Genomic DNA, 20118 nt, shown 5'->3' on the forward strand with positions numbered 1-20118 from the left:
TGCAGCTGCTGGCACTGCATGCTCCGGGGGGGTCCCCATTTCGAGCCAATACCCCAAATCTCTTTCAAGAGGTTATCCGTTAAAAGAGCACTCCTCCAAGCTCTGAAGTCACCTCAGAGACGGAGTGACCTATGTGCGGTCTTGGCCTCACCTTCTTACCTTTCTGTTAGAGAGGACAGCATCAACTTTACAGCCGAATCCCTCATCTCTCCGCCTAAAGTTCTTTTGTTCCAGAATTATTTCCCTCGAGTGGCTCTTTCCCCTGCCACACAGTAACAAGTTGGAAGAAGTGTCTCGCTGACTCTGCCCAGTGCATGCTTTGTCTCAGTATGTTTTATGCAGCAGCTGTTCGTTCATTACAGAGGGCACTCACATGGCCTGGCTCTGTCAAAACAGCGTCTGTCTCAATGTTTGTAAAATGGCATCACACAAGCCTACAGTACAGCAGGAGTGGAGCCTCCGCAGAGCTTCCAGGCGCACTCCACAAGAGCCTTATCCTCATCCATGGCCCTCCTGAGAGGGATGACAGCGCAGACATCTGCACAGTGGCATCTTGGGCTTCTCCATGCCCTTTCATCCATTTCTATCTGCATGATGTGTCTGAGTCCTTCCTGACTTATTCAGTTTTAATGTGCTAGACGGAAGATGATGCGTTGTCTGATCTGGCGCTTTTACGCACATACCAAACAGTGCACCACAAATCCCATCATCTTGGATTAGTGAGCTGCATGGGGGAGCATTATGGTACGTAATCACATCCCAACCTTCTGCAGCAGAAACACAGTGTGGATGGATTGTAATATCACTCAGCCCCTTTTTCCACGCAGGGCTGACATGGCGGTACCCATGGCACAGTCACCTTGCTTTATTACACTTTGCTTTCACAGGGTTATGAACTGGTGTGTTATCTGCTTCTGGACCTTGGTGTCACAATGGGCACTGACTACATCAGCTGCACCCTCGACCCAAAAGTGATAACTGATAACCAAATACAACGATAGTTACTGTAACTCCATATTCTATGAGTGTAAGCATAGCACTCAAAGACTTAAGGCCCCCTACTCTACCTGCATTGGTGGCGGAAAATACTACATTTTCAGAGCCAAGCTCAGATCCTGACGGCATTATATACTTTACATGAGGACCTTAGAGAAGGAACTGTAGTGTGTACAGTGATGGGAAAGGAAATCTTCATGACTGCGCATACGTGCAGGGATGAACCTAATAGCAGTAGCTCTTAGAGAGCTATGACTATACTTATAGAATCTGGAGTTACAGTATGTAACTACAGTTTTGTGCCATAAGAGGAATTAGTATTTTCTCAGTCCATAAAGGTAGTTGATTTTTTTTTTTTTTTTATCAATATCTGTAAATATCACTAGCCTTGGTGATACATGATTTTCACTGGACAGCAATAATTTGTCTTTTTATTTACAGTAAACTGTGTTTTTAAATGAAACAATGAGAAAATTAAAGTGCCATTTAAGTGCATTTGAAATACAATATGCTTCCCTCCTCATAAATAAGTGGAATTATCTTTTCACTTGTAAAATGCCCAAAAAACACTTTTTTTTTTTTAAGCAAATCCTGACATCAATATTTTGCCTGCGATATCCTGGATTTGAGTGCACATCAGCCCGGATGAATGTAACACAACAGCCTTTCCTCCTGCCCTGTCCTCCTGACTAAAAGCCTTTTTGACATGAATTAGCATGTCGTCCTTAAAAGGTAGACGGGTCCAATTTTCCTCTGAAAGGTCTGTCTCTAATAGGTACTCCTTCACAAATTCCAGCCTGATCTAACCTTGAATAAAGACCCACATACTTTATTTTTTCTCCTTCTCTATATCTCCCTCTCCTCTTCTTTTTCTACTCATTCGCTCCCCTCTGTCTAAAAAAGCACATAAAAACAACACCAGCTGAGAAAAAAAAAAAAACAACTTGTCATATCAAGGCTTATATTTAAAAAAAAAAAAAAAAAAAAACACACACACACAACAACAAAGATTTCATTTCCATAATGCATTCTAATGGATGGGCGATGTGTTTCAGCAGGTGAGACCTGAGGGCAAAGGCTTCCCAGACAAACACAACAATAAACCTGACAAGCACCATTATGCCGTAGATATTACAGGCTGTTAGGGAATGGAAATGATGGTAATTAGTTAATTCAGCTATAATCTCATTTGTTTGGCCTCACCTTTTGCGAATACGACTTTGACCCTGACGCTTGAATGTTCCAAACGGCATAAATGAGAGTGCCAGGATGCTAATTTAGCAGGCATATATATTGGTTGTTGTAGTGCTATTGGGATGAATGTAGGTTTTTGTGTGACGGTTTGTGCCTTAAAGCTGTTTGTTTGTTGTTAATGATGTCTCTCTGATATCATGACATTATTTTTAGGCATTTTATTGTGAGGGTTTTTTTTTTTTTTTTTTTTTTTTTCATTTCACTTTGGTTTTAACCAGCTGCTGCATTAAAAACCTCTGGTTCATGTCCAGTTTTGAAAGGACATTAACACTGATACGCACTATGATTCGAAACAAACAACACATCAATCTTATATGAACAGATAATATGATCTGAGCAGATATGAACAGCTTGTAGATTATGGCAATAATATTTTTGTTCTACTGCCGCTTGATTGACACAGTTTGCAAAAGTCAAACTCAAAGCAAAACACACTGCCATCATGACCACAATCAGCTGATTTCTGTACTCATATATAAACGTATAGCAGCCAAAGCAGCAGCACCTTCCATGATGCCAAGTTGTAAACACATAGGGAATAGGTTAAAATAGAGGAGTAGATAGCTTTATATTCAACATCCAGACATCCAGTGAAGTTCATCCTCAAGACCTTTCTCACTGAGTTTTCAACAGATGTGTTGTGTGTTGCAGAATAAAACCTGACTGATGTTCCACAGGTGTTATTTTTCACTCCATGATCTGATACTGAAGCCTGACATCTTGTGCAACAGTAGAGAGGAAATTACAAGCTGAAGTGAGGTACTGTGTCAAAAGTGCATGCAAAATAGCCAAGAGAGCCTTTCTCTTCTTCTTCTTCTTCTTTTTTTTTTTTTATAAATTCACTCCCACTGCATGCATAACTCCCTTTTAACAAATAAATCAAGCAATATGCAATATGGCATGATTTTATTAGTGGTTCTCTAGTTATTATACAAACTTCACACAAACTTCACATTCATCAGGCTCTCTGTAGTTTTTAGATAAAAATCATGTATTAAGGCCCATTGCAATTCTCTCCCTCTCTTACGTCACATACTAGTGGTGTTGTTTTTGGCGGCCTGTTTTAATTTTAGTCTTAGTCTTGTCTGTGTGTCAAGCTGTCATTTTAGTTTTTATTAGTTTTAGTCACGTTCATACTCTTGTTAGTCTAGTCATGGTTCAGTCGACTAAAAGTTTGAGCATTTTAGTCTTTAGTCAGAATTATCCGAAAACTGATGGAAGAGGACGTGACGTCACCTGCGACTGCGCAGTGCGACCTGATGCAGCCCCTGAAGTGAGACACGGGAAACAGAAATACTGCAAAATAATGATAACAACGCGACTGGACAAGACGAAATAATGTTATAACATTTCGTCTCGCTTTAGTCAGCGAAAATGAAGAGACATTTTAGCAGAGTTTTTGTTTTGTAAACCACATTTAGTCTCATTTTTATTCGTCAACAATATTGCATTATATATTTAGTTATTGTCATCGTCACATGACCAGCATTTACGTTGCGTCTCGTCTCATTTTCGTCACGTGATAAAGGTTTGTTGAAGACAATATTTAGTCATAATTTTCACTGACGAAAGCAAAACTACATACTAGCATACATATGGACCATATCATACAACGAAAAGCCCCTCACAGTTTGCATCAATCTATATACACCTTTTTTCCACGACTAGGCGGGCGAAAGTGGACACACTCTAAAATTTTACAACTACCACTATCATAAAAGCTTACACATGCTGACATAAGCACACTTGCGCACATACACAAAGCAGCCCAAATAAGTACCTTCCTCACAGATATCTGCTGTTGGCCAGGCACATTCCTTCAGCCCAGGCCACAGCACATGGCGCTCAGTCTCCTCTCTAATAAATGCTCCATAGGTGCTGGGCTGCGGGCCAGGGTCCAGGCAGGGGGCTGGTGGGGGGTGAGCCATGGTTATGTGTGCCTGTGTGTGTATGTGCGTGTGGTTAAACGGAGGGATTCTAGACGGCCTTTCATCCCACGCCAGCCCTGGCCGGGTCTGAGCAGCTAGAAGGTGCACTTCAGGATTTATACCTCTGGTTCCCTGGTTCATATACTGTGAACGCAGGATGTTGGATGGAAGCAGCAGTTTATGATCCACTTTCACCACCACTGGATGTGGGTCCCCAAGTCTCCCTCTGTGCCTGTCCACATCCCTTTAGGACTAATAGGACTAATATTATGTAGACAGAATGAAATTTGCTGAAATCACTTGGTTACTTGAGTGTGTGAGGATTCTGTTGCGTGAAAACATGTAACTGAGTGTTGTGCTTGCTGATAACATATAGATTCATGGATAAAACTCAGTCTGACTGTGGCAGAGATGGTTTCTGCTTAGATTCTCCACTGTGTGCTGACTTCTGTGGGTACCACTGGTGGCTTCTACCTCAGTTTTGTGCCTGCCTCTGTGCCTCCTTCTGAGACTCTGTTAGACTCTCTTGACCTGTCTTCATCTCAGCTGCGGAAATCATCCGACCCAAATTCGTCTTTTCACCTGTACCCCCTCTTTTTGTTTCACTTCCTCCAAACACCCTCCCATCTCTGTGTTCTCGTCTCCGTCTCCCCATGATTTCCTCTGCTCCATCTTTGAACACAATCAAAGCAGGCCCGTTTGCAGTTGCCACTGTTCCAAAACAGTGACAGGCCTGAGGAGAGGGTCCCATAATGCACCACTCAATGACATTCATTAGCTAACCCCCCCCTCCCCATTTACACATGCTGTACCCCTCTCGCGCTTCCTCGACCCCCATCTCCTTTGTGCTGTGATATGAATACACTTTGATGCCTAATAAGTGGCTCTGTCCTTTTTGACATGAGCAGCCTGTGCCTGCCCTGTTCAGCCAGTAATTAGCCTGCTCTCCTTACTTAGCAGCCATGTACAAATTAGACCGCTCCACCTCTCTCTCCCTCCCTGACTTTCATTCATTTATGCGCACTGTCTGTTCCACTCTCCTCCTCCGTCTTTCTCTCATTTGTTTTCACTTCTTTATAGGCATTCATTTCTTCCTCCCTCTTTTTCTCCCTGTTGTCTCTTCTTATCGTGTCAGGTCATGTGGAAGATGAGCAAGATGTGTTTCATTTAATTCTCTTAACAACAAAATGTCCTCATTAGGATAGGATGTTGCTGGCCCGCACAAGATTAACCCTTTCGATCTTTGAACAGTCACCGCAAATTCATATAATAAATATGTTCCTTCAGACGTCAACTGAGACTCGGCTGAGTATTGTCCTTAAGTGGGCTCTGTGCAGGCACCTATATCACTGACGCTTACCAGATGGGTACCAGTGATGTTCTAGACAGTTTTCATGACCCACTGGAGAGACCTCATGTCCTGGGCTATGTACATACCACACCAATTTGTAATGTTTCCACGGGTTCTTAATACGTGGCCAGGGATGCTGTCAGGCCCAGCAGCTTCGCTCACGTTTACTCTCTGCAGGGTTCATCTGTATCAGAAGCAATCAAGGAACTGTTAGCTGATGCAGTATTACTTATTTGGTGTATATTTACCAAAGGAAAAGAAATAGTAGCTTAAAAACACAAATTCAGGGTTCAAATGCAGCAACATTACCTTTTTGTTTTAGAAAGCATCATTGGAGCCAAGGAGTCCATAGTCATTCCAGTAAAAACACATATCCATGAATATTTGTTGTGAATTGTCGTTACTCTTTCAACAGTACAGAAGCATTAAACATCCCATCAACATGCTTAGCTTCAGGCTAAATTAGGGTTAGAACTTGGATGTAGGGTTAACATTAGGTATTGTTTAGGTTGCACAGTCCATGTGCAACATCTCTGCATGCAACTGGACACAGAAGGACAAGTCTGGGGGTGAATGTGAGGCAGAAAAAGTGATAAATAGGCACAGACACAGACACAGGCACAGACACAGGCACAGACACACACACACACACACACACACACACACACACACACACACACACACACAGACGGCAGACCAAGCAGATCTTTGAGTGTTGTGTGTCTCCAGCTGCCCTAACAACCAACCTTTAACAAAACATCCACAACAGGACAGCTTCATTCAGGTAGACAGCCTGCTTGTCCTCACACCCTTACACCCCCCCCCCCCCCCCCCCCAGCCTCCTTATGTGCCCCCAATGAAATAGAGATGTAAATAAGTTCATGCACTTAGGGACCTTTGTTTGGGGGCCCACACTGGAGAGGCCTGGCAAGTGCTTGTCCTTTGTCTCCCCCTCTCACCCCCTCCCATCTTCCCATTTGCATGGAGGATGAGTTCACCCGCCCCTCATGCAGATAGAAAGTCTCTGTTTATGAAAGGAAGGTTGTGTTTCCCCTTATGGAGATGAGATGCTGTTCGTGCATGTGCATGTGTTTGTGTGCACGTCTGCTCCCATGAGTCCCAATGATAATGACAACAACAAGTAAAAAACCAGTAATGGCACACAATGTTCTGGTGTTACCCCCTTACCCTTGTAAACATGAGTCACCAGTTGTCTTTAAACACAAGACAAACACAATTTGGAGTTTAGCCTAGCTTTGCTAGCTTATCAAGAATAAATACAAATTATAACTCATCTGTATTTTAGACATGATATGACTGCTTTCAAACTGAGGTGCAGTATCACGAGCGACCAGTCTCAGATCGCTAATTGAAGAGGTTGAATGACTAAACATTAGGGATAATAATATCTGAATTTATTTCAGAGCAATTTAGCCCACTGCAAAATAACTGGATAAATAAAAAAAAAAGTGATATGAAGGGATTTCATAACTAAAAGCACCAGGCAATCAGATGAAATCACAACAGTTTGGCAGGCACACAACGTCCAAAGCTTTTTGCTGTAATGGCCGGCACTATTATGAGCATTAGCCCTATTCCCTTACGAATTCAGTGCTCTGTGGTGAGATGGATCAGAAACACACACACAAATGCATCTGCCTGTGTCAGGTCCGGTTGGGTGCTGCAGTGGTGCTGGCAGTGTTTGTAGGTGGCTATTGAGAGGAGGCAAGAGGGCAAAAGGGACGTGCTGGCATAATGCATTTACTAATAACTGTTTATTATTGTTGGTTCCCCAGGGGGAGCACTTTATGGAAATGGCTGTATATGAAGGGCAGAGGTGCGAGAAGGCCACTGGGAAAATTAGCTTTTTAGATTCCCCCACAATGTCCCACCGGCGTCATACCTTGTCTGCCTGTGGTGTGCCCCCTGAAAGCTCTGGTCATATACATGTGTTTGTTTATGGTGATGCAGATGCTCAAAATAAAGGTGGATTATGAAAAACAAAAACTTGTAATTAAATCCAGGGATAGTTTTAGCAATTTGTGTGCGAATTCTGTCTGCCAGACGCAACACTTTCCACCCTGAATCAGCTCATATATCACCAGTTCACACTTTAGAAGACAGTGGACCTTGCACAACTCACTAATTAATGCACACACACACACACACACACACACACACACACACACACTTGCAACACATAACTGAACTGTCTCATACTTCGGCAACGTGTGATCTTGCACTTATTTGCATGCATTAATTAAGTGCTGTGCTTCTAATAACACAAAATGACAACTGCACTGCATTAATGAATTGACTGTTCCAGTGACACACAACGCATTGTACAGTCACAGTAGCTCTAATTCAGTAAGACTTTACATATTTTAACACACACTTGACACAACAAGGCACAACACATCATCCAGCAGTGCTGTTATACATTTTGCACCATAAAATGCATTCTTACAACTAAAATATAATTTGGCTACGTAAATGTGATCCTTCAACAGCAAATATTTATATGAAACAAACACTGATTTAAGAAGAATTTCCACATTTTCACACACGTAAAAAGTACACAGTGCAGTTAAAAGGGACTTTTGAAGATTGATTAACAAAAAAGTGCACCTAAAGGCGAAGATCTGAAGATATGATTCAACACAATAACAAGAAACATGCACATGGTTTGCCATACAGTCATGTGTGAAGTTTATTTTTATATATCCTTCTGACTACCAGTCATTTTGTCAATTTGTCCTCTGTGGAGGCCATTTGTAAACCTGAACATCTCTCACCCACTGCATACTACTGAATTAACTCCTTTTGCTATCTACAGAGAACATTTAGGGCTTTTCAATGATACTTAATGTGAAGGGGTGGAGCTTTGGTACCTTTCTCTCTCATTAAGGAAAATGGCTCCATCAGAGCAAGCGCATTTTATGGGAAGAGAAAAAGTAAGTGCATAAGACTCTTTATTGAGCAAATTGTGGCTTGAAATGTTGTTGGCATATTTTAGATAAGTCTCTAAACAACAAATTAAAACATTGTCTGAATTATTTTAACTGTATTTTAGCATATTATTTACATGTCTAAAAAAAAAATGGCTGTCTCTAATTAGCTTACAAAGATTGGGGAATTCAAAAGAAAAAAATTATGATTGCAGAATTTTTTTTTCCTGGTTGTCAGGAGGACATGTGAAAAGACAAAATCCATCCGGGCTTTTTTGTCCGCACACATACATAGTTTGACATTGTGCTCTATTTATTTTCTTTGATTAAACAGGACTCACCCAGCATTAGAAACATGTGTCACAAAGAATACATCCACAAAAGAAGACCATCTATTGCTCGTCATGTGATCGGACTCCACGGATGAAAACCACTGTTGCATTTCAAAGCTTAATCAGTGTAGTAACTGTACAAACTGAAACCCCATTTTAAAAAAAACCGCAGTATGGAAGGTTGATTCATGACAGAAACAGCCCTAAACTCACCAGTGAGACACATTATTCAGCTCTGACGACACAGACAGATAGAAAAACAGCAGGGCAGAGAGTATACGAGCACACTGTGGCTCTGAGGTAGGTTTTGCAGCCCTTCCCAGTCATTATGTAATCTTTTTGATTTAACTAACCAGTGAGGAGATCTTAATGATGTTTGGAAAACTTAGGGGAAACACTGTGTCAACTATACATCTGTGAACCACAAAAAAAAAAAAAATGCTGAGCAAAGTTTTGTCTTTGGACTCATGAACACACCACAGCAATATTTCACTGCTGGATTAAACTGTGATGTTGGATGTTGTTGGAGTGGCCTATCTAAAGAGCAAGAAACAAGAAATCATGTCACAAAACACATTGAAAAAAATGAGAATTTCCTCAAAATTTTCTGGGAAAATGTTAATCGAAGTATCTTACAATCTGCCATTTGTTCCAAAATGATTTCACAGTTTACTCACATACTGGAACAAGTGCAACTTCTGGAACCAGAGCACAAAAATATCTGGCAGGACACTGAGGTCGCTTTATTAAACATGTCTTGAAATAGGCCTTGCTTAGCAGGATTGGAGATAAAAACATTTGTCAAGTCTGATCATTTTTGCAGAGTGTGTGCTTGCGTGTGTCTGTGTGTACTTTGTAATGACACGGCTGGGTGAGCCTGTTGACCTCACAGCGAAGCACCGGGTGAGTCTATTTTTCCTCATTCTTCAGAGGAAGCAGGAGTCCAAACCCCGCTGGTTTTGGCCGAAAGATGTGTTTGTCTGCTGTGTTTGTCTTCGGCCCCTCTGCCGTTGCTGTTCTGCGGTCGGGAGGAATCCGCGTGGAGCCCGAGCCAGCGATGATCCAGTCTCGACCCAGCTGGACCACATAATGAAGAAACAGAGAGACGCATGGATAAATACATTAGAACGTCTCACCTACTTACCCTGCGTGTATATGTATGACAGAGAGAGAGACATACAGATACAGGACAGTGAACATGCACTTAGTTGCTTGTTTATTAGGTACACTGAGATAAAACAATACAGACTGTTACAACCGTCTTACAATAAGTCCTACAGTCATGAAGGTTATTATGTTGTGTTTTTGAGAGTTACTGATTCAACTTTAATTTGCAGGATGTATTTTGTGGTCATTGACTGGAAGCTAATTAACAGAAACACCTCTCTATGCAGAGCAATAGAGTTCAACAGCAGCACATGCTACTGGACACCATGAAGCTGAATCCACACCTCTCTGAAACAATTTCAAGAAAAAACGAACATTATAACGTTCATGAAGGGAGGATTTATTGCAGGGCTGTTGTATTGGCATGCTTTAGTTTTAGTTAGGTGTGCCCAGTAAACTGGCATGTGAGGGTTTGACCAGTGGCAGGTAATGTGCACTGGTCAGCTCCATAAAAGTTTAATCATGGAGTTGAGCTACAGGGGGAAGAGTGCCTCATCGCCGCTAATTAAGAATGATTCCTGTTTCTTACTACTGGGACTCAAATTCAGAGTTTTGGCTGTCTTTTCTCTCAGTAATAATAACATTTTGGTCTTTTAAAATGTAATGCACAAACGTTTATCCCCATCAGTCAGAGTCACTGACAGTGCTATTATTGAGTGATAGAAGTTTGAACAGCCTGAAGTAGAAGGCTTTTATTTTTGCCTTAATATTTTTCTTGCAACTAGATGCCTGAAAATTACTATGTCTGAGTCTTATTAGCCAGAAACCACAATGGAACCACAGCATGAAGCCTGACCCTCCTCCAAGTTGAACAAAAACTCATAAAAATACTGCATAAAATTAATATTTTCAACTTTTTCTGATGGTAAGTCAAGGCGTTGTCCAAAAAAAGGCCAATTACTATATCGAGATAAATATCTATTTTTATATTCACGCAATCTATATTTAGATTTTATCTGTATTCATATTTATTTTGGTACCTATACTTACTGAATATTTAGACTACATATCTTTAGATTATTATATTTATCATTTCAAACCCTGTGTAATATCTATATTTGCACTGAATTCTTTGATTTTGCTGCAAATTATCTGCTGAAGCAGCATATCCTTGTTTTTGTAATTTCATTGGCTGTGCAAAGTTCCAGTCATCTGGAACAGTTGGTTGCAAAACACTCAACCTTTACATGAAAGAAGAGAATGAGCCACTTCCTGTCAACGTGTAATCTAATTGGTTATTTTTGGCTGACTGTATCTTGAAATGGTTTGCATCAATCAAATCAGAAGAATAGCTTTCCAACGATGTATGGCATGAGAACAAACTTAAACGCTTTGTTGAGCACATAGACAAGCAGAGTACTTTTTGGGCCGCCAGAGTGTTAAACAAACCAAGGATAGCCAAACTCATTTGGAAGAGAAAATGAAGGCAAAAGGTCAACTTGTTACTTAGACTGTCTTAAACGTCCATCTGAATCTACACACTGACTCGCTTCAACTTTGACCTGCGACTCAGGGTAGGGGGGGGGGGCCTCTCTGCTTCTGTTTATGCATCTGCACAGTTATTTTAGAGAACTCACACAATAAGCACTTGGTGACAATTTTCAATAAATCCCTGAACTCTTCCTGTCTGTCCGCCTGGTCTGGCTGCATTCGGGTCCTTCCCCTACTGCCTTGCACACACTGTGACTACAATGTGTTTCATACATTACATCATGTCCCTTTTGCCCTCTTTGATCTCCTCAATAACTTATAAATATATGTGTTTTTTTTTGTTTGTTTGTGTGTATGAATACACATTTTATTGACTAAAAAACTGAGAAAATATTTACATGACAGATGGTTCCATCCAACAGTTTCTTAATAAAAAATGACAAAGATCCAGAGGTGAAACAAAAGAAAAGGAAAGAAAAGAGTCTAAACCGAGACCGAGGGAAGACACACCTCAACATGAGGAAGAAATGGCATGGCAACCAGGCAGGCAGGCAGCCGGTCTGAACTGTAATTAATGAACAAGTTTCTCATGATTAACTTTTATTAAGCGATACTCCTGAGTCCTCCAGCCGGCAGGTAATAGGAGAGGCCTGGGGAGAGGGAGAGAGGGATGGAGTGAGGGAAGGACGAAGGAGGGAGATACTCGACCCCATTATTTCTCCTCAGCCGCTCGTAAAAACAGCATCCCGTAAACTCATAAAATCCTTTCCCACTGTAACTGGGCCCTTAAGTTGTGGCCTGGTGAATAAGAAGGGCACGCAATGCACAGTGAAGGAAGTCTACCTTCCTATAGAAGGAATGTTACACGTCTGCATTTTCATTGGTTTCATTGGTGTCATGAGAAACGGTGATTCTTATTTTTCACTACTGTCAAGTAAGAGGGAATACTTTTTCTGATTGAGCACAGAAATACTTTACGTTGTTGTACAATGCTCATGGTTAGAACAGCAAAGCACTTCATTTAATGGTCATCACTTACTGTAGGTTTGGCCAAACAGTCAGAGACTAAAAATTAAAAATGAATTAAATAAATAAAATGAAACAGCAGTGCCATCCGAAGAGTTATTGCACACAAACACCCCTGCAGGTGCGCAAACACACACAAACAATCACCAATTTGATTTCAGGAGCATTTTTCTCACCTTGCATTTCTACTATTTTGAGTGGCATTCCTTCTTTTCCACTTGAAACACCTTCTTCACATGTGGACAGATAAATGCTTGGATTGCATGTGTTTCAGTAACATTTCCATAAAAGTCATCCAATGCAGGGCTCAAATACAGGCATACAAGATCAGAATAACTGTGCTGGCAGCTGGATGTCAAAACATGTATCTTAGGTCAGTTCTCCTGTCGGTGCCCTTGACCGAGGCCTTGGCTTAGAGCTAGAGCTGGTTGCAGGGTGGTGCACAGTGGCTGTCCACTGCCCCTCATGGATGGGTTATATGTAGAGACCAAAGTAGTTCAGCATTATGGGAAATGCAGTTATCTGCATCCTTCGGAGACTAAGAAGATTGTTGCCACTTTCACGCTTGTGCGTTGAATACTTTGCATTATGTGTGGAGGTAAAGCCAGGAGGTGGTTAGTGTTAGGATCCTACTGACCTGTTCTCTCCTAGTGTGTCTCCTTGACCTTTTTCCTGGTGTTTTTTGTCTGTCTGTTCTCCCCTGTCTGTGCAGCTGGGTGTTTCCCTGCACCCAGTCAGCTCCGCCCCCTCAGGGGCTCACCTGAGAGGCATGTTCCTGATTAGGCACAGTATTTAAGGAGAGCGCCCTCTCCTACCTGTGCCGGATTATTCCTCTTTCCATGGTGGTGTCTGGCCATTCCCAGCGTGAACACTACGTTTCATTTCCTCCTGTCTACCAGAGATCAGCTGATGCCCATTGTCTTGAATTGCCACTATTGTGTGCTCCTTTGTTTCAGTGCCTACCTGCCGCTTCAGCGTGTGCCTTCCCTCAAACCCGCCTCGCCTGAGCTCCCTTTGTTCATTCCCACTCCTTTTGAGTGTGCCTTTAGTTAAGTTATTATCCACTCATACGAGTGCGCTTTCTGTTGTGTATTATTGTTCAGAAATTTTCGTTCACGTATTCCTGTGTCCAGGTCTGCACCACTGGGTCCGAACAAATCCTTTTGGCAAAAGGCTAACAGTTAGCTTAGCTTAGCACGAAGACATGGAGAAAAAGTTAGACTGGCTCTGTCAAAATACAAGAAAAAAAAAAAAAAATACACCTGGCAACCCCTCTACTTATTAAATGAACACCTTGATTGCTACATTTGGTGGTACGTACAGACATTAGGGTGGTCCTCATCTCACACTAAGAAAGAAAGGAATAAAGTGTAAATCCAGAAATCCTGATCTATTTCTTTTCATGTTCTGTCCTTGTTGTCCTGGTTCTGCTTTGCTTTCTACTGACTTGTGACTGCATTCCAAAATGCCATGGCAAGTTTAGTTTAGGTGCTGGTATGTGATTGGTCCACTACAAAATGTGCAGTCCTTTTGCATCTAAAACACAAATAAAGTTTTGATTAATTTGATGAAAAAGGCAACAGTATATTAATAAAAGACACACATATATGCAGCAAGAGCCATATTGCTCTGACACACGTATCAGATCATCAATACTTTTAAATCTGCCAAATCTCCTTGAAAAAAAAAAGCCTCTGGATCAATTTTAGATGCAATGAAGACATTGTGGAAGAAACTGACCTAGTAATATCAGATTTTATCCAAAACATCCCTGAATATCGGTCCTGAATTTCCCATGTCCAACAAAACTCCATCAGCGCATAAGGCTTGGTGGAATATATGGAGAGTCACATCAAATCAAAATGGAACTCATATTTCCGAATATAATAAAACGAGATCTGGGCTGCTAACACCTAGCAAGGTCTGTGGCATTGTTGTGTGAATCACACAGCATAAAGCCGCCCTGGTCTTCATGTAAGAGCGTTTCATAAGGTACTTCATAAAGGAGCATTAGCCATTAGACACCAGGGCTCACATCTCATCCCAGCCGCTTTAGGACTACCATGTCTCTTAGAATTTCTGCTAGCATATGTTATTAAAATGACACCTGCTTTACAACAACTCCACGTAGGGTCACAGTGACAGTCATTATCTATTACCTGCTTGGTGTTTTTGAAGAGAAATAGGTGCTGTATGTAAGGTCAGGGGAACAGAGGGAGTAATAAAAAAAATGAAAAAGAAAAGACCAGACAGTCTGCACAACTACTTAGAATCTGCTTGAGAGCCACACGACTGTATCTACCTGATAATCATTTGTCCATCATATTTTTACAACCGTTTTATGTTCACTTTTTCTCTCTGCTGCTTCTCTATGCACATACACACTGCAAACAATAAATCACACTATGCGTAACATCAGAAGAAGAGCGACATCAGCCGTCTTCAACGAGTGTGTGTGCACATTTGTGTGTGTGAGACAGAAAGGTGCATTGAGAATGTGATGGCACACCGAGAGAATGAGTAAAGAATTCAAGTGTATGGGTGTTCGATTGCAACCGCATGACTGTGCATGTGTGTACGTATGCGTCTGTGCATGGAAGAACACGACAAGAAAAGATATATGTATACACTTCTGCGTCGTTTTGTGTATTCGCTTCCATGCGTCTCTGACAGCGAGCAAGTTAACCTGTTGTTTATGAATATAATCAGGGAAGCGGCCATTGCTGTTGCTACCTGTCAGTGCTAGACTTTGACAATAGCTCCGAATTTATGCTCATATATTTCATGATATCTGTGTATGAAGTGAAGATTCACAATAGGACTGGCGGCTCGACTGATGTATCAGCTTCCAGCCTTCCTCAGGTCCGGCTGACACCTCTGGAAATTGAAAACGGCAAGGGCCTTGTTCACCGATGAATGGTCCTACAGTGCGGGATGCACACAAACACACACACGCATCCAGGCATTTCCCATTCATGGAATATATATTCCCATGCAGCCCCCGCGCAAGAGATATTTTAAAACATGAATGAAATCTAAATGAAATCTTAACATACTAGCACGGCGCTACGCATCCCTCATGCCCCGTGTGGATTGCACGCGCTCAGTTGAGAGTTCACAGCGGGGCATCCTCGGTAATGGAGGAGCTGTTTGCAATGCAACATGGGTTTAATGTGAGCGACTGCAAACTCTTGATACACACCTTCCTTTCGCCATTCGCCGCGATACAAGAATCTCTGCATTTAAACTGCTCGGGGGACGACATCACCATCACCACATCATCCTTAAGCTGCACTGACATTGAACCAATAATATATATTTTAAAAATCTTTTTTTTTTTTTCCTTTGAATTAGGCTACTTATGCTTTGACTGTAATTATAATGTTAGTTGCTATGAGGCCTACTTTAAGCCTTTACATTTCACTCTCCCATTACAAGTGTTCTTTAAATCAATTTGCTGTTTCTGTAATAAAAATCAATGGAGTAAGCTTTCAGTCCTTATTCAAATAATGTAGCATGTATTAGTGTCACAAGAGTTCCATCCTGGGATGTCAGAGCAGCTACAGCTTACTGCTTATTGCCTAAGCCATTAATTGATTTTTTCCTGCAGATCCTATAATTTAATATGTCCAGTATATGTCAGAGTGTTCACTGAGCAAACTGGCTCTATTACTATGGAAAATTAAAAAAAAAAAAGAAGTCAGTACACCACATTAAGTCAGACAACTTAATTCCAACAGTGCAAATTGCATTCTTTTTCTATTGTTTCAACTAAGTGGTTTCAAATGTGGCCGTGACTGTTTCCACTTATGTGCTCTTAAAAGGGATGACTCATCTTAAATACCTCTGAAAGTGCACTCTGGGACAAAACAACTTGATTTGCTTTGAAATACGTTAATACTCACAATTCAGGGCAAAGTATGACATGTCTTATTTTGCGTCAGTTTAATATTACATTAGGGATGTTTAACAGCGAGGGGTAGCGCAGAGTACACTTATTTAACATTTTCAATGGATGGAGCCGTTGTGAGGTAGCATCATGATATACTGTACAGTGCACAGCAGTAAGCGGTATCAAACTGTGGAACACCGCATTGCTATTGTTGACGACCACTGAAGTCAGGTCTGTAATTTTGCTGCATTAGTGGAAATCAAAAATATATTTAAAACAATAACAACAAAAATGTTATGTTGTTTTTCGAAATCTAGGTGCACTTACTCAGTTTTCCAGCTTTCAACCTCGTCCTGCTGTTTTCTTAGTAGCAGTAACACTTGTCTTTTGTCTTTGATTCCGTCCTTTTTAAACTCTACACTGCAATAAAAAAAAATGTGTGTCACGCTACTTCATGATGACAGATGTACTGAAATTTACTCACCTGTCATGGACTAGTTCATAAGTGACACTTTCAACCACAAAGCATCACAACTTGGAATAAAGAGAATACATCTAAGTCCATTTGAGCAACATTTCAGCTCAGACTGTATGAAGTCACACCCAAGCTAACAGATTGTACCTCTCTCTCCCTCTTCCCACCTCTGTTTCCCCTTCCTCTTCCTTTTCTTTTTTCTTCATCCCCAGCTCTTTCTCACTCTCACTTCCTCAGACCTGACTCGCTCATCACTTTGAGTGACGAGCCTCAGCCGATGAACCGGAGTCGGGGAGTCAGGCAGGCGGCAACACCGGCCGACCGATGTCGCTTGGCGATATTGCCCGCTGTCCGCCGTGTTGACGAAAACAAGGATTTACACATATTAATGAATAAGACACCGTGACACCTTGGGAGAGGTCTGGGGGAGAGAAAAGAGAGGAGGAGGGGGAGGGGGAGGAGGAGGGGGATGAAGTGAAAATGGAGAGAAGGAGGGGTTGGGTTCATTCTGTATCAATTTAGTTGGTATTCCTTAGGGATATGCTAATATTTTCTGAGTACCTGTGTTCCCTCTCTGTCTCTTTATTTCTGTCGCTCTCTCTTTGTGACCGCTGTGCCTTGTTAGGGCTGTGGCCTCTTCCGTGGCACCAAACAGGAAGCAGCAACAGAGAGTTAGAGATGAAGAAATACAGGCAAATAAATAAATAAGTGGAACACAACAAAAAAAAAAAAAGACAAAAAAAAAGGAAGAGTGATAGAGGAAAGGAGGGAGGGATGGTAGCACCTTGACGCCGATGTACAGCTGCTCTCTCTCGGCACGCTGGTTTCACCTTTCCAACCCCCTCCTGTCTGTCGACTGACGCGTTTGATTTCGCCGCATTCATACATCAGTGCACCCGTGCAATGCTGACACCTCATCTCAGCCTGCCGACTTTGGCTAGCGAGGCCCTGCTTTGCATAGTGCATACCCCCACCTCCTCCTTCCTCGCTTCCTCTCCTCCTCTCTTCTGTGTGACACTCTGCCCATCTTTAAAGAGAGAAAGATAGATCAGGAGTGGAAGCCGGGATTGGAAGGGGAGGGAGAGCGAGATTGCAAGTGACAGAGGGGAGAAGAGAGGGAGAGGGCATCTGGAAGAAGAAATCAGAAGAGAAAAGAGACGCTTCTCGCTAATTTATGCTATCGCTATCCCTCATCTTTTCATTGTTGCTCCCTGTCAGTTAAAAAAAGACATCCTCACAGCTTTCTTGTCGATATCTTTCTTCAGCCTCAGTTTCTTTTGTGGCGACCATATGCTGCGACTTTTACCTTTAATTGACTGCACACGTGCGCACATTATTTAAAGACTGGGATATATGATTATGGTGAATTAAAGCAATGCAGATTCCCTCACAACTCGGTAATTATGTTTGTCCAATTAGTAAGCAGCTCTAACTGTAAAAGTACTTGGAGCTGCTTCTTTCAGAGAGCGCTTCTTATTATAATCCTGGACCACATGGTCAGCATGGAGAGCTTGGCACACGCTCAGGACAATATGACAGCTCTGGCTTTTTTGATATGAATATTGTGTCCTCTACGTGCTTGGTAATTGTGTGCTTATTAGTTTTAATGGGTTTAGTGAAATAAATCTTGTATGCTAATGTGAGGAAATACTTGCACAGCCCAACTGGAGGTGTCGGGTTAATAACTGCACGGCTGACAATGAAGCTGCCGTTGAATAAGCACTGCTCCACAATGCGATGCACAATTTTTCATGTGTGAAAAAAGGATGGTTTGAAAAGTGATCGCAGTATTATTGCCATGACCTTGATTGATTTAAAATATCCAGATGCAATAAAAACATCTTTACAGCCCAAAGCTGTTATGATTGCATGTCAGAAACTTTACCTTCCCAACTGAGGTCCAAAGTTCATGCTGGACCTTGGAAGTTTTCAGATTAATTCTGTTTTATTGAACACTAGATGTTTCCAGGGAAACTAAGAATCATTATTATGTTTCTAAGATCAAGAATGCACCTTGAACCTCAACTTTTAAACTAACATTGATGTGATTTTTTTTTTTTTTTTTTTTAAAAAAGGACATTTAAGCATGTGCAATTCCTTGACAGCTGGGAAAACTGGTCCACTGTGTCTAATTGCGTACAATTGATCATTACTTAATTTACAGTGTGGGTCACAATTATATGAAAATTGATTAGATATTGACCATATTCTGTTTTCTTTTGCATAGCGTTAAAATCAAATAAAGTTGGCACAGTATGCATGGTCTAATAGAGCTGTTACCAACAGCAGGTACCTGTTTGATATAAAATCAAAGGTGTTCTGGGGCATGCCTGGTATCTGTACTGATTCTGACCAATAAACACATTGAACAAAGAGTACTGGTTGGTTCAGGCGTGGAGCTTGAATGGACAGGAGTGGCATCTGGGGTAGAGAAGATGAGCCTAAATGACAAGTGACACGAAGAACTGACCACACCAGACAACATAAGAGAAAAATCTAAGCGTCAGAATCTGTCAGCCTGGAACGTGGCCTGGGTGCAGGACTGGGTCCATACTGGGAGCTACTGGCTCCCCAGTGCCAGGAAGTTCATCCACCTTCTTGGTGTGGTGTACTTTCTGGTGGCATTTTGCATTACACAGGTCGGCCATTCAAGGTGTGAGGGAGTAGCCCTTCTATGTGGTCTGGGAGCTGAGCGACCACTTGTGACAAGCTTTTTTTTTTTTTTTTTTTGCTTTGCTGTCTGACTGGCTTAAATCTCAGCACAGTATCCCCTAGAATTACATTTATAGTGGAAGATTCCACACCTCACAATTTATGGCCAGCGCCAACATTCAGTGCCGATGTAAGTCATAGTGTGCCCTTTATATAGTGAGGCGGATAGTAAGGGTGTGGAGTTCAGGGTGGTTGATGGGCGTGAAGCACGTGATCTTTCCCTAACCTTTACAAAGTGTTTAAGTTACCTAACTTTAACCATACTTTAAGCATATCCTGTGTGTTATAATCACCAAGTTTCCATAGCCATAATCACGCAGTAATTGCCATGTGCAGATATTGACGAAACTGAATTTTTTTTAAATGTTGCCACAGGACTTAAACAGAAGGAAAAAAAAGAAACATTATCATATTGCAGAATCATCATTATTACTTTCTAGCAATTGGGTTGTGAATCTTGTCGTCTGAGTGGCTTGGTGGAGGAACTGGCACAGAGTTGGGGTGAAGCACAAATGTGCATGGACGCATATGCACAACCACACACACACATCTACTTTCCCTTATGTGAAGCACCAACTCTGTTCATGTTGCCTCATTACTCTGTCA

General features: G+C 41.6%; 1 protein-coding gene across 4 annotated transcripts in view; it reads left to right on the plus strand.

The window, feature by feature from the left end:
• Positions 1–18853, plus strand: part of LOC143328094 (uncharacterized) — a 420223-nt gene extending 401370 nt beyond the window's left edge. For all 4 annotated transcript variants that reach the window (XR_013077785.1, XM_076743024.1, XM_076743023.1 and 1 more), the window contains one exon: positions 17013–18853. Coding sequence is in view for 3 of the 4 variants with exons in the window: in XM_076743024.1 (XP_076599139.1) it covers positions 17013–17206 (194 nt within the window). In the remaining variant the exon portion in view is untranslated. The remainder of the gene's footprint in view (positions 1–17012) is intronic.
• The last annotated feature ends 1265 nt before the right edge of the window (positions 18854–20118 follow it).

The sequence above is a fragment of the Chaetodon auriga genome, chromosome 11, assembly GCF_051107435.1.
Source record: "Chaetodon auriga isolate fChaAug3 chromosome 11, fChaAug3.hap1, whole genome shotgun sequence".
Taxonomy (NCBI): Eukaryota; Metazoa; Chordata; class Actinopteri; order Chaetodontiformes; family Chaetodontidae; genus Chaetodon; species Chaetodon auriga.